At 42.7% G+C, this 20,276-nt stretch overlaps 1 protein-coding gene across 12 annotated transcripts in view; it reads right to left on the reverse strand.

Annotated features, from left to right (window-relative positions):
• Window positions 1-20,276, reverse strand: part of focad (focadhesin) — a 268,225-nt gene that overhangs the window by 171,507 nt on the left and 76,442 nt on the right. For 11 of the 12 annotated variants that reach the window (XM_068030258.1, XM_068030260.1, XM_068030265.1 and 8 more), the window contains 2 exons: window positions 7,915-8,121; window positions 5,913-6,000 (listed from right to left, as the gene is read on the reverse strand). In XM_068030258.1, coding sequence (XP_067886359.1) covers window positions 5,913-6,000; window positions 7,915-8,121 — 295 coding nt within the window. Of the gene's footprint in view, window positions 1-5,912; window positions 6,001-7,914; window positions 8,122-20,276 lie in introns of those variants that run through there. The other variant, XM_068030271.1, reaches the window with a different exon arrangement.

A 20,276-nucleotide genomic window follows, 5' to 3' on the forward strand; every position in this document is an offset into this window, starting at 1 on the left:
TCTTTTTAAGCATGTTCAATGTCCATAAAAGTTCAAATAGTGTTCCATATGACAAAATTAATATTTTTCCATTTGGCTGATGTGATTTCCATCACACTGGTTACCTGCAATAAATTTGCTTCAGATATTCCTCATGGACCTCAAATAGGTGAAGGTTTTCTCTGTAGTCTTTTAGACTACAATGGATTCAAAAAAGGTGCAAAACTCTGTTTAGACATCAGATCCAATTGCTTTATTTTTGACAAGGAATACATGTTCATGGGTTGGTGGGCCAAAAATTGGTCTTGTTGCATTACCCATTGTATTTTTGCTCAATTTAAAGCAAATATTTGATATTTTACGATATTATTTTGGATGAAAACCAAGATTCTATATTTGGATGACTTATTTTAAAATTAGTTGAAGTGCTTTTAACAAGGGAAAACAAAAGAAGTTGTGGTAACATAAACTCATTCCCTTGTTAAATCCCAGAAAAGATGAATATTTGTAAAACAAATAATCAGAACTCAAATGGTGTTACTCATGGTGAGATGGATGTCTATAGCATCAAAGGAGTTATTATAAGGAAAGAAGGGAGGGGTATGAGAGAGAGGGGCACTAGAGAGAACAATGCTCAGTGACTGTCTCTGCCTGTGATATCCTCAGTGCCTGGAACACCAATGATTAGAAAATTCAGCCCATCAGGGGAGTGCGGAGGATGAAGTATTTAGATCTGTAGGGGTGAGCTAATTCAGGTCTGGGACCACTATCCATTGCTGGAAGAGCATAACAGAGCGGGAAGCATGGAAATTGCAAGCAAAGTTGATTAAATTTTCCAGTTCAGAATAACAGCAGGTAACTGCACCGATACAGCCATCAATGTACCAGGTAAAGAGGTAAGCAAGGGCCGTGAGTAGGACTGGAACAAATAACGTTTCCCATAACTACCATTCTCATTTTTTCAGACAGCAGCTGTTGGTATTGATTTTACTATTGTCATTTACACCTCTTCAAGACCAATGTTCCCTCTAACTTCAGTTTGCGGTACACAGCCGGCTTGTTGCATTGCACAGTCCCTTTAAGACTGACACAGCTGCGCATACACGCATCTTAAAGAGAATGTTGCTTGTGCTCTGCTTGTTTGTTCCCTGTGCAACCCCGATTGCTGCGTAGCCACGCACCCGTGCAGCTGAGAGAGAACATTGCTCTAGACCCATCTTTTGTTTTGTTACTGGCCCTAACACCATTCCTTTTGGCTTGTACCATCATCCCTTTTGTCATTTAATCTCTCCTGACTTCCACCCTGTCACAGACTTTCCTTTTTGTTCTTTCCTCCCCTCCCACTTTCCATGCCTCTGTAATTGCTTAAAATCTGTTACATCGCTAACCTTTTCCAGTTCTGATGAAAGGTCATCAACCTGAAAGATTAATTTTGTTTCTCTCTCTACAGATGCTGCCAGACCTGCTAAGTATTTACAGCATTTTCTGTTATTTCTTTACTATTTTTGTTACTGTTAATTAGATGTTATTTAAGGTTCCTTAAGGCGCGGCTTCACAAACCACTGACCACCTCTAGGCACTTAACCCATTGTCTTTCGAGACAAGGAGGCCAAAGAAGAATATTTGAGTGTATTAGAGATAATGTAGGCAAATAAAGCAAATGGTAATGCACAATGTAAACATAAATGATGGCATAGAATAGGCACTGCAGCCATTGAATACTTACTTCAAAAAATTATTAGATTTTCAACTTTATAACCTGGACATTAAGCATCACCTGGCTGAAGTGCAGAGAGGAAGCACTGGCAGAAAAGATCATGCATTCCTTACAGATTATCAGTCGATTTTTATTCCTTCAATTTAAATGTAAGGATAATGAGATGGTTTGTTAGTGACAGGCAGATCCTCCCTGCCAGATTTTGTTCTTTGTGCTTCACCCCAGCACTGCTTAATGCTGAGGTGGTAAAGCGAGTTAACATCCGTAGCACTTAAAGCAGCCAGAAGCACTGCACAAAGAACAGCCAGGCGCTGCGCAAACGACTACTGGCAACACCTATGCAGTTATATTCAGCTGGCCTCAGACACCGGAAACATCAGAGAAATGTATGATGGCATTGAGAGCGCTCTTGGGCCAACCATCAAGAAGATCGCCCCCCTCAAATCTAAATCAGGGGACATAATCACTGACCAACGCAAACAAATGGACCGCTGGGTTGAGCACTACCTCGAACTGTACTCCAGGGAGAATGTTGTCATTGAGACTGCCCTCAATGCAGCTCAGCCTCTATCAGTCATGGATGAGCTGGACATGCAGCCAACAAAATCGGAACTCAGTGATGCCATTGATTCTCTAGCCAGCGGAAAAGCCCCTGGGAAGGACAGCATTACCCCTGAAATAATCAAGAGTGTCAAGCCTGCTATACTCTCAGCACTACATGAACTGCTATGCCTGTGCTGGGACGAGGGAGCAGTACCTCAGGACATGCGCGATGCCAATATCATCACCCTCTATAAAAACAAAGGTGACCGCGGTGACTGCAACAACTACCGTGGAATCTCCCTGCTCAGCATAGTGGGGAAATTCTTTGCTCGAGTCGCTCTAAACAGGCTCCAGAAGCTGGCTGAGTGCGTCTACCCTGAGGCACAGTGTGGCTTTCGTGCAGAGAGATCGACCGTTGACATGCTGTTCTCCCTTCATCAGATACAGGAGAAATGCCACGAACAACAGATGCCCCTCTACATTGCTTTCATTGATCTCACCAAAGCCTTTGACCTCGTCAGCAGACGTGGTCTCTTCAGACTACTAGAAAAGATTGGATGTCCACCAAAGCTACTAAGTATCATCACCTCATTCCATGACAATATGAAAGGCACAATTCAACATGGTGGCTCATCAGACCCCATTCCTATCCTGAGTGGCGTGAAACAGGGCTGTGTTCTCGCAACCACACTTTTTGGGATTTTCTTCTCCCTGCTGCTTTCACATGCGTTCAAGTCCTCTGAAGAAGGAATTTTCCTCCACACAAGATCAGGGGGCAGGTTGTTCAACCTTGCCTGTCTAAGAGCGAAGTCCAAAGTACGGAAAGTCCTCATCAGGGAACTCCTCTTTGCTGACGATGCTGCTTTAACATCTCATACTGAAGAGTGCCTGCAGAGTCTCATCGACAGGTTTGCGTCTGCCTGCAATGAATTTGGCCTAACCATCAGCCTCAAGAAAACGAACATCATGGGGCAGGATGTCAGAAATGCTCCATCCATCAATATTGGCGACCACGCTCTGGAAGTGGTTCAAGAGTTCACCTACCTAGGCTCAACTATCACCAGTAACCTGTCTCTAGATGCAGAAATCAACAAGCGCATGGGAAAGGCTTCCACTGCTATGTCCAGACTGGCCAAGAGAGTGTGGGAAAATGGCGCACTGACACGGAACACAAAAGTCCGAGTGTATCAAGCCTGTGTCCTCAGTACCTTGCTCTATGGCAACGAGGCCTGGACAACGTATGTCAGCCAAGAGCGACGTCTCAATTCATTCCATCTTCGCTGCCTCCGGAGAATACTTGGCATCAGGTGGCAGGACCGTATCTCCAACACAGAAGTCCTCGAGGCGGCCAACATCCCCAGCTTATACACACTACTGAGTCAGCGGCGCTGGAGATGGCTTGGCCATGTGAGCCGCATGGAAGATGGCAGGATCCCCAAAGACACATTGTACAGCGAGCTCGCCACTGGTATCAGACCCACCGGCCGTCCATGTCTCCGCTTTAAAGACGTCTGCAAACGCGACATGAAGTCCTGTGACATTGATCACAAGTCGTGGGAGTCAGTCGCCAGCGTTCGTCAGAGCTGGCGGGCAGCCATAAAGGCGGGACTAAAGTGTGGCGAGTCGAAGAGACTTAGCAGTTGGCAGGAAAAAAGACAGAGGCGCAAGGGGAGAGCCAACTGTGTAACAGCCCCGACAAACAAATTTTTCTGCAGCACCTGTGGAAGAGCCCGTCACTCTAGAATTGGCCTTTATAGCCACTCCAGGCACTGCTCCACAAACCACTGACCACCTCCAGGCGCTTATCCATTGTCTCTCGAGACAAGGAGGCCAAAGAAAGGTAAAGACAGAAATCTTCTGCATTCTTGCTTTTTTAATCATAACGATTGTTCCTGTCGGCTTAAATATATGAGGGCAGGGAGCTATTCCTCATGCCCAAAGTTACAGAATACACACTCAGACACTTTGCAAAGGCCCAAGTTTACACCCCATCTTAGAAACACAGGCTTTTGTCACACAATACCAATAGTTTTACCAAATCAGTTAATATTATGCATCGGTACAATAGCACATTAATCAGTTCAAAATAATGTAATCTACTTGTGCCAATTTGTGTTTTCACACAAAATATAGAGGTTTCACAATAAGGGAAATCTACTCAAAGAGCTCCATAATGCTTTCAGCACTCTCTCAACTGTCAGTCTGAATCTAACTCATTCCTAGAACCATATGAAACCATATAACAAAACTTTTAATTTCAGAAAATCATCGTTGGTATGAGTGCAATTCAACGGGGCAGTACACCTGAGCTACTTTACGTCAAAATTCTTGAATAACCCTGAGATGCCTCATTAACTCAGATCTACTATCTCACAAACACAAATAGCTCTCCCTCTTCCATCATCTGCTTGTAACAGCTGAATAAGCCACAAGGTTTTTTTATCTGAAGTGCTTGGACTCCCAGACACCTGGCCACCAGCAATGTTCTAGTGATGAAGCAGATGAATATTATTTCGTAAATAGTTCCCATCATTAAGTAAAACAAAATGGCCCTTTCTCCATTGAAAACAGCTGATGGAGTATTTTGATTTATTTTTTTAAAACAGGGCTACAAGTTTACAGTTGATTCTATTATGTGCAACTTGACTTATTCCGCCAAAAGCCATATTCTTAAGTCACAAGCTACTGTTTGGAACTCTTGCAAAAACTGATTACGCTGCTTGACAGGCAAGTGTAATTCGGAGCAGAGAAATAAACTTTATATATAAATATAAACTAGGAATCAAAAACTCTCAGCATATAAACAAAATACGTCAATGGTCTTGACTGAGGTGGAATTAACACTAGACCATTGTGATGAGTCCAGATTACATTTCAGAACAGAAGAAATAAGAGCTCCAATAAGCCATTTGGCCCTTCGAGCCTGCTCCACCATTCAACAAGAACATGGCTGACCTTCCAGCTCAACTCCATCTTCCCGCAATATCCCCAGATCCCTTTAATTCCCTGACTACTCAAAAATCTATCGCCCCTGGTGTCAATATTCTCAAATACCAAGCATCCAAAGCTCTCTGGGGTACAGTATTCCAACGATTAACAATCCTCTGAGTGAAAACATTTCTCCTCATCTCAGTCCTAAGTGGCCAATCCTTTATTCTGAGATTGTGACCTCATGTTCTAGATTCCCTAGCAAAGGGAAAAATTTTCTCAGCAACTCTGAACAAGGTATCTACGAGTATAATATGCACATTCGATCTCAGTTGTAACCATCTCTAGTTAGCTAACAAAGGATTAGAGTTAATGTTTTAGGTCGATGACCTTTCGCCAGACGCTAGCTCTGTTACTCTCTCCACAGATGCTGCCAGACCTGCTGAGTATTTCCAGCATGTTCTGTTTTTATTTCAGTTTTGCAGCATCGGCAGTATTTTGCTTTTGTCAACCTGTTTAACTGCTGGAGGAAATGTTTCAGATTTTATTTGATCTGAGTCGAGAGCATAAAGCAATATCTGCAAACAATCCATTCTACTTGCGACCTACAAGAATAAGAGGAAAAAATCCTAGTTTCTTCAGCAATCATTTTGCTCAAGATTTTGTGACTCAACACTGGGGCCTCAAAAGAGCTCATCCCTTCCTCACACCCAAGACTCTTTTATAGCATTAATTTCAATCTTACCGAGATTCAAAATGGGCTCATGCTGACACACTGGAGTCTGGAGCAGAAGTAAGCTCAGTCCAACAAGCATCTCTTCAACAGGAATACTCTACAAACAGATCAGTTTTTAAAAGAAAGCAGATGAAATTGGTCCTTCGCAGGCTTAGAAGAAAAACTGATGTGTATATTTCATACTGCATCAGAACACAAATCATTATGACAAAAATGATTACAATGCAACAAGTTTGAAGTACATTCAGAATGACTGCAATAATGTCCTTGATTGACTTATTAGTACCTAAAGCCAAGTAAAGTTCTGTCATATTTTAGATATACGAATGATGCATAAAAATAAATAGAACACAATTCGATTAAGTTTCTCTCATTGTAAATATGAACAAACATGAGGATATATTGCCATTTCATTCTCTATTGGCCAGTGGATTTTTTTTAACTGAATGTTGCTCATGGGGAGGAATGGAGAGGAATCCTTGTATATTTTAAGTTTCCCTCATTGTAAGTATGAGCACTATCCTATCCATTCACCTATGGCTATGACAGAATCTTTATAAAACACAACTCTGCATCCACTGGGTTGACTGGAAATTTGTCCGATAATAAGATTACAAAGTTAGACAAGTAAACAAACATTATCCTATGGATGAGACAAAGTAAGTATGCAAGTTGCAAATATATTCAACAACTAAAAAAACATGCATTCTATTTCAAGAATTCACATTGCACATCCAGAAAACAAGTAGATTTATGCTCTTGCAACTTTTGTGGGCACAAACTATTTGGCATGAAGGACTCCAATAAATTTTTCAACACACGGTGATGCTTCTGCAGATAGCAGCACACAAGAGAGCTTATTGGCACAGAGAAAACAAATTCATAGACTCCAGAAAGCCTTAAGGAAACGAGAAGCAAGTTACAGAGATCTGAAGGTTGGAGGCTAGCCAACAATTGTTTTATGAATGTCAACCGATAAGGAGCAGTAGTTTTGATTTTCTTTTTAAAGTGCATTTCAATTCACAACCAGTACCCCTTCTCTAATTAAAGTCATTTGTTTTGGAGCCAAGGATCTGAAGAGGCAGGCATCTTGCTTTCCAGACTACATGAAGTTGGTGTTCTGGCAGCAGGAGACCGCAGGATATTAATGTCCCAGGGCTTTCAAAGCTAGTGGGCTCCATATGTGACATGTACATTGTGTAAAATGATTTGACAGTTGAAATGCCACTTGAACTTTTTTCAATCTGAGTTCCTGACAGCCCTAATTCTTTAGTTGAGATTCCTGTGAAGGAAGTAATAATATAATTGAATAAGGATTAAAATTACATTATATAGAGATTAAGAGACTACCTATGGTGCATCATACACACGGAGCATAAGGCACCAATGTTCCCACTAAACTGCGCAAATGCATGACTGCGCATTAGCCTGACAGGTACTGTATAGGCCTTGTTCTGGGATAAATAATGCATATGTGCGATCATCTGATAATAAACTTAAAGGGACCACGCACTCAAAAATAGGTCGTGCACAGCAACAAAATTTTAAAGGGAAACAAAAGCAAAATACTGCAGATGCTGGAAATCTAAAATAAAAACTTCGCCCAGTTCTGATAAAAGGTCATCGACTTGAAACATTAACTGTTGCTCTCTCCACACAAGTTGCCAGACCTGCTGAGTATTTACAGCATTTTCCAAATTTCAACGGCAACATAAGGCCCCGTGGAGTTGAGGAGATGTTATTACTCCCAAGGGTGCAGCCCAAAGTGTTTGTCAGCATTAATTCAATACTAAGATGCATTAAGGCTTTGGCTGAGACTTGAGAGTATTATAATTTATATAATATTCACCAACATGAGGATATATCGTCATTCCATTTTTTGTTGCCCAGCAGATTTATTTAACCGAATAATGCTGATGGGGTGAAAGGACATAGCTTGTACATTTTACAATAATGCGTCAGGACAAATCTATTTATTAATACCTGTACATTTAAAATTCGTACTGCTTACCTCAGGAACATTGCAGGCAATCATCTGAATTTGATGAATAAGGAAGGAGAATTCACCAGTGATTTTCAGGCTCAATTCACAAACACAGAGCAGTTGCAGAGACAGCTGGGCTAGCTCAGATTTCCAAAAATGAGCATGGTGGAGGAAAGCTTGCAATAATTCTTTAAGAAATACAGTAGCTTCTGTAATCTGTGCCAAACCAGTTACCTGGTGGAAAAGAAACAGAAATACAACAGTGCTTTTGACATTGCTGCTGCACAATTCTTCCAGCGCTGTACAGAATGATTTCTTGCGTACTTAGTTTAGTTTAGAGATACAGCACTGAAACAGGCCCTTCGGTCCACCGAGTCTGTGCCGACCATCAACCACCCATTTATACTAATCCTACACTAATTCCATATTCCTACCACATCCCCACCTGTCCCTATATTTCCCGGCCACCTACCTATACTAGGGGCAATTTATCATGGCCAATTTACCTATCAACCTGCAAGTCTTTGGCATGTGGGAGGAAACCGGAGCACCCGGAGGAAACCCACACAGACACAGGGAGAACTTGCAAACTCCACACAGGCAGTACCCAGAATTGAACCCGGGTCGCTGGAGCTGTGAGGCTGCGGTGCTAACCACTGCGCCGCCCCACTTACTTGCCACTTATCAGCCCAAGCCTGGATATTGTCCAGCTCTTGCTGCATTTTTACACGGACTGCTTCAGTATCTGAGGAGTCACAAATGGTGCAAACATTGTGCAATCATCAGCGAACATCCCCACTTCTGACCTTCTGATTGAAGAAAGGTCATTGATGAAGCAGCTGAAGATGGTTGGGCTAGGACACTACCCTGAGGAACTCCTGCAGTGATGTCCTGGAGCTCAGATGATTGACCTCCAACAACCACAACCATCTTCCTTTGTGCTAGATATGACTCCAACCAGCGGAGAGCTTTCCCCCTGATTCCCATTGACTTCAGTTTTGCTAGGACTCCTTGATGCCATACTTGGTCAAATGCTGCCTTGATGTCAAGGGCAGTCACTCTCACCTCACGAGTTCAGCTCTTTTGTCCACGTTTGAACCAAGGCTGTAATAAGGTCAGGAGCTGAGTGGCCCTGGCGGTACCCAAACTGCGCATCACTGAGCAGGTTATTGCTAAGCAAGTTAGTTAAAAAACCTCACGTTTGTTTTTAAGATAGCAGTTGTCTTGCATATTTAGAGAACCCTATCAAGTTCCTCAAAGCTGTGACTCAGTTAGTAGCACTCTCACCTCGGAGTCAGAAAGTTGTAAGTCTCACTCCAGGACTAGAATAGAAAAGTCAAGGCTGACACTCCAGTGCAGTACCGAGGGAGTGCTGCACTGTTAGAGGTGCCACCTTTTGGATGGAACATTAAACCGAGGAATCATCTGCCCTCTCAGATGGACGTAAAAGATTACCACGGCACGATTTTGAAGAAGAGCGGGGGAGTTATCCTCGGTGCCCTTCCTGGCCAATATTTATACCTCGACCAACATTCCTGGTCATTGTCGCATTGCTGTTTGTGACAGCTTGCTGTGCACAAATTGGTAGTCACATTTCCTATATTACAACAGTGATTACACTTCAAAAGTACTTGTTTAAAATTATTTGCTTCATAGGATGCGGGTGTCACAGGCAAGGCCAGCATTTGTTGCCCAACCCGAGCTGCCCTCGAGAAGATCGTGGTGAGCTTCCTTCTTGAACTGCTGCAGTCCATCTGGTGTAGGTACACCCACAGTGCTGTTCGGAAGGGAGGTCCAGGTTTTCAACCCAGCAACAGTGTAGGAAGGGCGATTATAGTACCAAGTCAGGATGGTGTGTGGCTTGGAGGGGAACTTGCAGGTGGTGGTGTACCCATACATCCGCTGCCCTTGTCCTTCTAGGTGGTAGAGGTCGTGGGTTTGGAAGATGCTGTCGACGGAGCTTTGGTGAGTTGCTGCAGTGCACCTTGTAGGGGTGTGTGTCGGTGGTGGAGGGAGTGAATGATTAAGATATTGACTGGGATGCCGATCAAGTGGGGTTGCTTTGTCCTGGATGGTGTCTAGCTTCTTGAGTGTTGTTGGAGCTGCACTCATCCAGGCAAGTGGAGAGTATTCCATCACACTCCAGACTTGTGCCTTGTAGATGGTGGACAGGCTTTGGGGAAACAGGTGGTGATTTACTCGCCACAGAATTCCCAGCCTCTGACCTGCTCTTGTAGCCACAGTATTTATATGGCTGATCCAGTTCAGTGTCTGGTCAACGGTAACCCCCAGAATGTTGATGGTGGGGGATTCAGCGATGGTAATGCCGTTAAATGTCAAGCGAAGATGGTTAGATTCTCTCTTGGAGATGGTCATTGCCTGGCACTTGTGTGGCACGAATGTTACTTGCCACTTATCGGCCCAAGCCTGAATGTTGTCGAGGTCTTGCTGCATATGGATACAGACCGCTTCAGTATCTAAGGAGTTGTGAATAGTACTAACCATTGTACAATCAGCAGCAAACATCCCCACTTCTGACTTTATGATGGAGGGAAGGTCACTGATGAAGCAGCTGAAGATTATTGGGCCTCCCTAGGATGCTACCCTAAGGAACTCCTGCAACCATGTCCTGGAGCTGAGATAATTGGCCTCCAACAATCACAACCATCTCCCTTTTTGCTAGGTAGGACTCCAACCAGTGTAGCGTTTTCCCCAATTCCCATTTGGCTAGGGCTCTTTGATATCAAGGGCAATCACTCTCCCCTCATCTCTGGAGTTCAGCTCTTTTGTCCATGTTTGGACTAAGGTTGTAATGAGGTCAGGAGCCGAGTGGCCCTGGCAGAACCCAAACTGAGCGTCAGTGAGCAGGTTATTGCTGTTTAAGTGGCGCCTGATAGCACTGTCGACAATATCTTCCATCACTTTGCTGATGATCAAGAGTAGACTGATGGGGCAGTAATTGATTTGTTCTGCTTTTGTAGACTGGACATACCTGGGCAATTTTCCACACTGTCAGGTAGATGCCAGTGTAGTAGCTATACTGAAACAGCTTGGCTAGGAGCAAGTTCTGCAGCACAAGTCTTGAATACTACAGCTGGAATGTTGTCAGGACCCATAACCTTTGTAATATCCAGTGCCTTCAGGCGTTTCTTGATATCACATGGGGTGAATCGAATTTGCTGAAGACTGGCACCTGTGATGTTGAGGACCTCAGAAGGAGGCCGAGATGGATCATCCACTCAACACTTCTGGCTGAAGACAGATGCAAATGCTTCATCCTTCATTGGCTGTGAAGTGCTTTAGGGCATCCTGTGGTTGTGAAAGGCACTAAATAAATGCAAGTCTTTTTCAAAGATTTCAAATGCTTCTCATGCAATGAAGTGTAGTGACTTGTTATTCTGGCAAACCGAGTAACTATTTTGTGCATAGCAAGAACATATAAATAATGAAACGAACGACCAGTTAATCTGTTTTGGTGGTGGTAGTTAAAGGGGGAATGTTGGCCATTTCACTGGGAAGCAAGATAACAAATTAGCATTGTTTTGTATATAGGTTTGCAACTTCAAATGTGAATTTGCAATATGTTATGGTATTCGAAAAACTGAGCAAACAGAATTACACTGTTATGGGAATGGAGGGTCATTGCGGTGTTTTCTCATTGGTTGCATGTCAAATGAGTTATGCAAGATCCTTCTCACCCATGTTTCTTCATTTCCTCAGAATATCCCAAAGCACTTCACTGCCAATGAGTCACTTCTGAAGTATAGTCACTGTTTTGTAAGCAAAGTAACCAATTTGCGCACAATAAGATCCCACAAATAGCAATAAATAATCAATCTGTTTTTGATGGTGTTGGTTGAGGGATACATTTTAGCCAGGATGCTAAGACAATTCTCTTGATCGTTGCTGAATACTACTATGGAATCTGTAATGTCTATCTAAGGGAACAGATGGGATCTCAATTCAATATCTCATCCAAAAGACAGCATCTCCAACAATGCAGCACTCCCTCAACCCAGATTACATTTTGCAGCAGGACTTGAAGCCTTGTGACAGAGTCAAAAGCGCTACCACTGAGCAAAGGCTGACAGGAAGGCGGGTGTTGGTGGGAAGAGGAGAAAGGAAGCAGTAAAGAGAGGGTGGAAAGGGAGCGGGCAGCAGAGGAATCCCAAGATATACTGTAAATGGAGAGACGGCGAAGCAGAAAAAAAAAACAAAGAGAAAGTAAGTGAACCAGAAGAGAGAGTGGACCAGAAAAGAGGACAACAGAACAGCCAACAAGGAATGGAAAATGACAGTATGAAACAAGAACATGGGGGAGCAATCCACCAATCCACAGAAGAGAAAGTGAAAATATGGTAGAGCAAACTAGAAAAAACCACAACGTGTAAAACAGGAATGAAAGTGAACCAGGAAAAGAGAACGAAGTGAATAGTGTTACCAAGTGCCTCTGTGTTTTGTTAAATATGTTTTTTGAGGATTCATTTTTGAAAGATTGAAGAAATTTTAAACTTTGAGATTTTCAAAGGGGGTCATGTAAAGGCCATTTGACTTTGAAAAACAGTCCCTGGAAATGTTTTTTGAAAAAGGGGCACTGAGAGGTCTTGTGATGAAAACAAGCCTTTCCAGGAAACCACTTGACTTCCAGCAATAACAAGCCTTCCACATTTTCTTGTTTAAAGCCTTCCTGTGCCATAGAAAATAGACTGAAACTTGACATAGCCAAAACAAAGCTGCAGATAAGAGTGGTCTAGGGAGACTCCATGGTACTCCCCTCACCTCTATAAGAAAGCAACAGACCTCCTTTCACCACCTATCAGCATCCAACAGTGCAGATGAGATTGAGAACTCTGTGTGGGAAATCATAAATAAATCAGCCTCCAATCACTGTGGTGCAGCACAAGGGAGCATGAAAATTTTATATCACCATGCAGCCTCTCTGATCTACTCTTGATAGTTTTCCAAACCCTGCTGCCTAAAAATCAATGATTCATACTGGGTTCCGATGTTTTCCAAAGCACATGTTATGGATGCGAGGATACGGAGACACTCAACTGAGCTAAATAGCACGTGACCAAACCTCCAGGAATACATCCAACCAGAGTTGGAAAGCCCAAATCAAAAGCAAGAGTGCTATCAACTAAGCTGAGCTGACAAACATGATGTAAAACAGAGGTCTGCACTATGCCTGGACAAACCAGGCCAATCCAGATACTGGGTTCAGTCATCCATAAGATCTATGCAGTCAATACTAAAAACAGAATGGCTTGCATTTATATTGTGCCATTTCATGACGCAGGACATCCCAAAGTGCTTTACAGCCAATGAAATACTTTTGAAGTGTTGGCACGGTTGTAATAAAGGGATCATAGCAACACATCAAGCTCCCATGAACAGCAGAGGAACATAGGAAATAGGGAGAGTAGACCATTCGGCTTCTCGAGCCTGCTCTGTCATTCAACTAGATCATGACTGATCATCTACCTCAAGGCTATTTTCTCACACTATCCCCATATCCCTTGATATCTTTAATAGCTAGAAATCAATCTCTCTCGAACATAATCAATGATGGAGCATCCACAGCCCACTGGGTTAGAGAATTCCACTGATTCACCACTCTGAGTGAAGAAATTCCTCCTCATCTCAGTCATAAATGGCCTACCCCTTATTCTCAGACTGTGTCCCCGGGTTCTAGACCCCCCCCCACCCCACCCCAGTCAGGGGAAATATCCTTACTGCATCAACCTTGTCAAGCTCTGGAAGAATTTTTTATGCCTCAATGAGACCACCTCTCATTCTTCTAAACTCAAAAGAACGCAGGCCCAGTCTCCTCTATCTCTCCTCAAAGGACAATCCCGCCATCCCAGGAATTAGTCTGGTGAATCTTTTTTGCACTTCCTCTATAGCAAATATATCCTTCTTTAGGCAAGACCAAAACTGTACACAATACACCAGGTGCTGTCTCACCAAGGCTCTATACAATTACAAGATTTCTTTACTCCTGTATTCAAATCCTCTTGCAATGAAGGCCGACATACCATTTGTCTTCCCAACTGCTTGCTGCGCCTGCATGTTAGCTTTCAGTGACTTATGAACAAGGACATCCAGGCCCCTTTGGACATCAACATTTGCCAATCTCTCACAATTTAAGAAATACTCTGCATTTCTGTTTTTCCTGCCAAAGAGGATAACTTCACATTTTCCACATTATATTCCCTCTGGCATGTTCTTGCCCACTCGCTTAGCCTGTCCAAATCCCCTTGAAACCTCTCTGCATCCTTCTCACAACTGACATTCCCACCTAGTTTTGTGTCATCAGCAAATTTGGAAATATTACATGTACATTACAATCACTGATATAGATTATGAATTGCTGGGGCCCAAGCACTGATTCTCGCAGTATCCCGCTAGTCACAGCCTGCCAACATGAGAATGACCAGTTTATTCCTACTCTCTGCTTTCTGTCTGTTAAACAATTCTCAATCCATGCCAGTATATTACCCCCAATCCCATGTGTTCTAATTTTGCTTGCTAACCTTTTGTGTGGGACCTTATTGAAAGCAACGTGATAATGACCAAATAATCTGTTTTTGGATATTCATTTAGGGTTAAATATTGGCCAGCACGAGAGGTAACTCCCTGCTCTTCTTCAAAATAGTGCCACGGGATCTTTTACATCCAACTGAGAAGGCAGAAGGGACCTCGGTTTAACATCTCATCTGAAAGATGGCACCTTCGACAATGCAGCGCTCCCTTAGAACTGCACTGGAGTGTCAGCCTTGATATTTATGCTCAAGTCCTGGAGTGGGACTTGAACCCACTACCTCGTCATTCAGAGGCCAGAGTGCTACCAACGGAGCCCTGGCTGACATTAAATAGTGTCAATGAAAATCACATTTCTAAATATCCAATATGTCAGTTTGGATCCATTACAGCTCCTCTCCCTCTCCAAACCAACCTCATAAGAAATAGGAGCAGGAGTAGGCCACGTGGCACTCAAGCCTGCTCCGCCATTCATTAAGATTATTACTGAATGACTACATCAACTCCACTTTTCAGCCTTATCCCCATATCCCTCAATTCCCTTAGTGCCCAAAAGTCTATTGATCTTAGCCTTGAATATACTCAGTGGCTTAGTATTCACAATCCACTGTTATAGAGAATTCCTAAGATTCACAATCCTCCGAGTGAAGAAATTTCTCATTTCATGCTAAATAGCCGACCCCTTATCCTGAGACTATGACCCCTGGTTCTAGACTCTCCAGCCAGGGAAAACAGCCTCTCATCATCAACCTTGTCAATCCCTCCCAGAATTTTAAACACTTCAATGTGATCATCTTTCATTCTGCTGGACTCCAGAGAAAATAGGCCCATTCTACTCCATGTCTCTTAATAGGGCACCCCTTTCAGTCCAAGAATCAATCTAGTGAACCTCGTTGCACCCCCTCCAAGACATGTATATCCTTTCTTGAGTACTGAGACCAAAAGTGTACACAGTACTCCAAGTGTGGTCTCACCAAATTGCAGCAAGACATCCTTAGTCTTATACTCCAAACCCCTTGCAAAAAAAGGCTAAAATACCATTAGCTTACCTAAGGAGTACTGTGAGCAGTTCTGGGCAGCACACCTTTGGAATACAATGGCCCTGGAGGGAGTGCTGCATAGATTTCCCAGAATAATACCTGGACTCCAAGGTTAAATTATGAGGAGAGATTACACAAACTAGGCTTGTATTCCCTGGAATTTAAAAAACTTCCATCAAATCACCATCAAGTCATCAAGATATTAAGAGGAACTGGTGGGTAGATACAGAGAAACTATTTCTGCTGATTGAAGACTCTAGGACTGGGGGCATAGTCTAAAGAATAGAGACAGACCTTCCCTGACTGAAACTAATAAACACTTCTACACAGGAGGCCGGAAGTTTGGAACTCAAGTTTGGAGATCACTTGTTAATTTTAAATATGAGATGGATAGATTTTTGTCAACCTAAGGTATTAAGGGATATGGGGCAAAGGTGGGTATATGGAATTAAGTCACAGATCAGCCATGATCTCATTGAATAGTGGAACCAACTCGAGGGCCTACTCCTCTTCCTACTTCTGCTGTACTTGCATGTTAACTCTGTGATTTGTGTACAAGGAAACCCAAATCCCTTTGCACATGAAAATTTGCTAGTCTTTCACCTTTTAAAAAATTTCTGCTTTTCCAATCGTACTACCAAAGTGAATAATTTCACACTTCCCCATATTATACTCCACTTAATCACCAATCACTTAACCTACCTACATCACTTTGCAGTCTCTTTGCATCCTTCTCACAGCTTACCTTCCATCCTAGCTTTGTATTGAAAGAAAACTTGGATACATTACACTTCACCCCTCATCTAAGTCATTGAAGATTCTAACTAGTCGAGGCCCAAGCACTGATCCTTGTGTCACCCCACTAGTTACAGCCTGCCAACCTAAAAATGACCCATTTATTTATATTCTATATTGATAAGCCCTAATCTTGTGTAACAACCTCTTGCGTGACACCTTATTGAATGATTTCTGAAAATCCAAACATGTGACAAATAGGGCTTCCCCTTTATCAACAATCCTGCGTTTGCTTCAGTGCTGTAAATCATTGACAAGTTCTCTACTTTAATCGACCACAAAAAAGAATTATGGAGGCTTAGAAGTTTTAAGACATGGTGATTTGTCCCATCTAAGCAATCTAATTGCAAACATTTCAATCCCTTGATACTAATTATTTGGAAACCCAAGTTAAATCTCGGCAGAAAGAGATTATGTTTGAATGTGATGAAATGGTATTCATTTAAATGGAAATTCAAATAAGTGAATGAAATCCTTTTGTTATTAACTTCCATGTTATTAAAATTATTCAATGACATAATCCATTTAAATTAATTAAAATTAGTTCAGCAATTAGTGCCCATCAACTATCCATTTAAAAAGATAAAGGTGCATTTCAGTAATTCCAGCTGGATTATTAATCGACCAAAAACGTGAACTCCATTTGTTCTGATGGAAGGCCATCGAACTGAAACATCAACTCTGTTTCTCTCTCCACAGATGCTGCCAAACCTATTGAGAATTTCCAGCATTTCCTGTTTTTATTGTCTGGATCATTAATGTTGGGAACTGCGATTTATATGAGCCTTTGACACATAATGCAGAGGTGTAAACCCCTTTTCTGACAATCCTGCCATGCTGTGACTGGCTATCCTCTCTGATCCAGAACCGAGATTACAATGCAGCAGCTGACTCAGCAGCTGTGCAGTTAGCTGTGATGTTCTCCTGCATATTCCTAAAACCAACATAAAAGGGAATCCAAAAGTTTTCTATAGGCAAATAAATAGTGAAAAGGTGGTAAGAGGAGGAGTGTGGCCAATTCGGGACCAAAAAGGGTATTTTCACATGGAGGCAGAGGGTACAGCTGAGGGACTAAATAACTACTTTGCATCTGTCTTTACCAAGGAAGAAAGGGCTGCCAAAGTAATAGTGAAGGAGGAGGTAGTTGAGACACTGGATGGGATAAAAACTGATTAAGAGGAGGTATTAGATAGGCTGGCTGTACTTAAAGGTCGTGAGTCACCAGGACCAGATGAGATGCATCCAAGGCTACTTAGGGAAGTAAGGGTGGAAATTGTAGAGGCATTGGCCATAATCTTCCAATCTTCCTTAGACTCAGGATGGTGCCAGAGGACTGGGGAATTGCAAATGTTACACCCTCGTTCAAAAAAGGTGCAAGGGTAAACCCAGCAACTACAGGCCTGTCAGTTTAACCTCGGTGGTGGGAAAGCTTTCAGAAACAATAATCCGGAACAAAATTAACAAGTCACTTGGACAAATATGGATTAACTAAGGAAAGCCAGCATGGATTTGTTAAGGCAAAATCGTGTTTAACTAAGTTGACCAAAATTTTCGATGAGGAAACAGAGAGGGTTGATGAGGGTAATGCGGTTGCTGTGGTGTATATGGATTTCCAAAAGGCATTTGATAAAGTGTCACATAACAGGCTTGTCAGCAAAGTTAAAGCCCATGGAATAAAAGGGACAGTAGCAGCTGGGATACGAAGTTGGCTGAATGGCAGGAAACAGGGATTCATGGTGAATGGTTGTTTTTCAGACTGGAGGAAGGTAGATAGTGGGTGGACCTAGACTTGGGTGTATAGGGCACAATTTCAAAATTTGCAGATGACACAAAACTTGGAAGTATTGTGAACTGTGAGGAAGATAGTGAGAGACTTCAAGAGCACAGAGACAGGCTGGTGGAATGGACAGACATGTGTCAGATGAAATTTAATGCAGACGTGTGAAGTGGTACTTTTTCGAAGGAAATATACAATTCTAAAGGGGGTGAAGGAACAGAGGGACCTGAGGTATATGCGCACAAATCATTGAAGGTGGCAGGGCAGGTTCAGAAACTGGTTAATAAGTCCCATGGAATCCTGGGCTTTATAAATAGGGGCATAGAGTACAAAAGCAAGAAAGTTATGGTGCACCTTTATTTTTTTTAAAACTGGTTAGGTCTCAACTGGAGTATTGAGTCCAATTCTGGGCACCACACTTTAGGAAAGATGTGAAGGCATTGGAGAGGATGCAGAAAAGATTTTAGAATGGTTTCGAGGATGAGAGAATTCAATTACAAGGATAGACTGGCGAAGCGTGGCTGTTCTCTTCAAAGAGACGGTTGAGGGAAGATTTGAGAGGTGTTCAAAATCATGAGGGGTCTTGTCAGAATAGATAGAGGGAAACTGTTCCCATTGGGAGAAGGGTCAAGAATCAGAGGCCGCTGATTTAAGGCAACTGGCAAAAGAACTAGAAGCAACATGAGGAAAATCTTTTCTTACACAGCGAATGGTTAGGATCTGGAATGCACTGCCTGAGATTATGGTGGAGGCAGATTCAATCGTGATTTTCAAAGAGGAATTGGTTAATTACCTGAAGAGAAAAAGTTTTCAGGGCTATGGGACTAGCTGAATAGCTCTTATAGAGCTGGCATGGATGCAACGGACCAAATGGCCTCCTTCCGTGCTGTAACCATTCTATTTTATATGGCCCCTCGAGCCTGCACCATTGAAGATGATCATGGCTGATCTTCTGCCTCAACTCCACTTTCCTGCATGCTCCCCATATACCTGGATTTCCTGAGAGACCAAAACGCCTGCCTATCTCAGCCTTAAATAAACTCAACAATGGAGCAATCACGACCCTGTGGAGTCGACAATTCTAAAGATTCACAACCCTCTGAGTGATCAAATTTCTCCTCATTGCAGTCCTAAATGACCACTTAAACTGACACTATGCCCTTGTGTTCTAGATTCCCGAGCCAGGGGAAACAACCTTTCAGTGTCTACCCTGCCAAGCCCCTTCAGAATCTTATACATTTTACTCAGATCACCCTTCATTCTTCCAAAGTCCAGACAGTGTAGGAGTGTAAGCCTAATTTACTCAGTCTATCATAGGACAACACTCTCATTCCCAGAACAAATCGCTACCGCCTCCAAGGCAAGTATATCCTTCTTTCCAGATGGAGACCAAAACTGTACCTAGTACTCCAGGTTGGTCTCACCAAAGCCTTATACAATTGTAGCAAAACTTATTTATTCCTGTACTCCAACCCCCTTGCAATAGAGAACAAAGTGCTATTTACCTTCCATCACCCTTATGCTTGCTGACCTGCAGTGGCTCCCCGTCCAACAATGCCTTAATTTTAAAATCCTCAGCCTTTTCAAATCTCTCCACGGCCTTGCCAATCCCTATCCCTGTAACATCCTCCAGCCCGACAAGCCTTTGAGATCTCTGCGTTCCTCCAATTCTGACATCTTGCGCATTCCCAATTTTAATTGCTCTACAATTGATGGCCCGTACTTTCAACCGTCTTGGCCAAAAGCTCAATTCCCTCACTAAAACTCTGCTTCTCTCCCTCTCTCTGCTCTTTTAAAATGTTCCCTAAAACCTACCTCTTTGACCAAGCATTTGGTCATCTGTCCTGCTATCTCCTTCTGTGGCTCAGTGTCAAAATTTTTATTGATAACATTCTCGTTAATCGCCTTGGGACATTTTGCTACATTTAAGGGACGATTATAAACGCAAATTGTTCTTATCTGGTAATCTCTTGAACTTGCTGGCTAATTTGCGCATTAAGAACGGTGTGTGTTATTCACGTGCTGTTGATTATTCAGCAAGTTCCAGCTTGATGACAACCAATCAGAGATGATATGGTAATCTGCAAAATGCTGCACCTATAAACTTTTGAATTTTTTAAAATTCATTTCTGGGATGTGGGCATCGCTCGCTAGGCCAGCATTTGGTGTCCATTCCTAACTGCCCTTGAGAAGGTGGTGGTGAGCTGCCTTCTTGAACTGCTGCAGTCCATCTA

This window comes from Heterodontus francisci, chromosome 4, assembly GCF_036365525.1.
Source record: "Heterodontus francisci isolate sHetFra1 chromosome 4, sHetFra1.hap1, whole genome shotgun sequence".
NCBI classification, from domain to species: Eukaryota; Metazoa; Chordata; class Chondrichthyes; order Heterodontiformes; family Heterodontidae; genus Heterodontus; species Heterodontus francisci.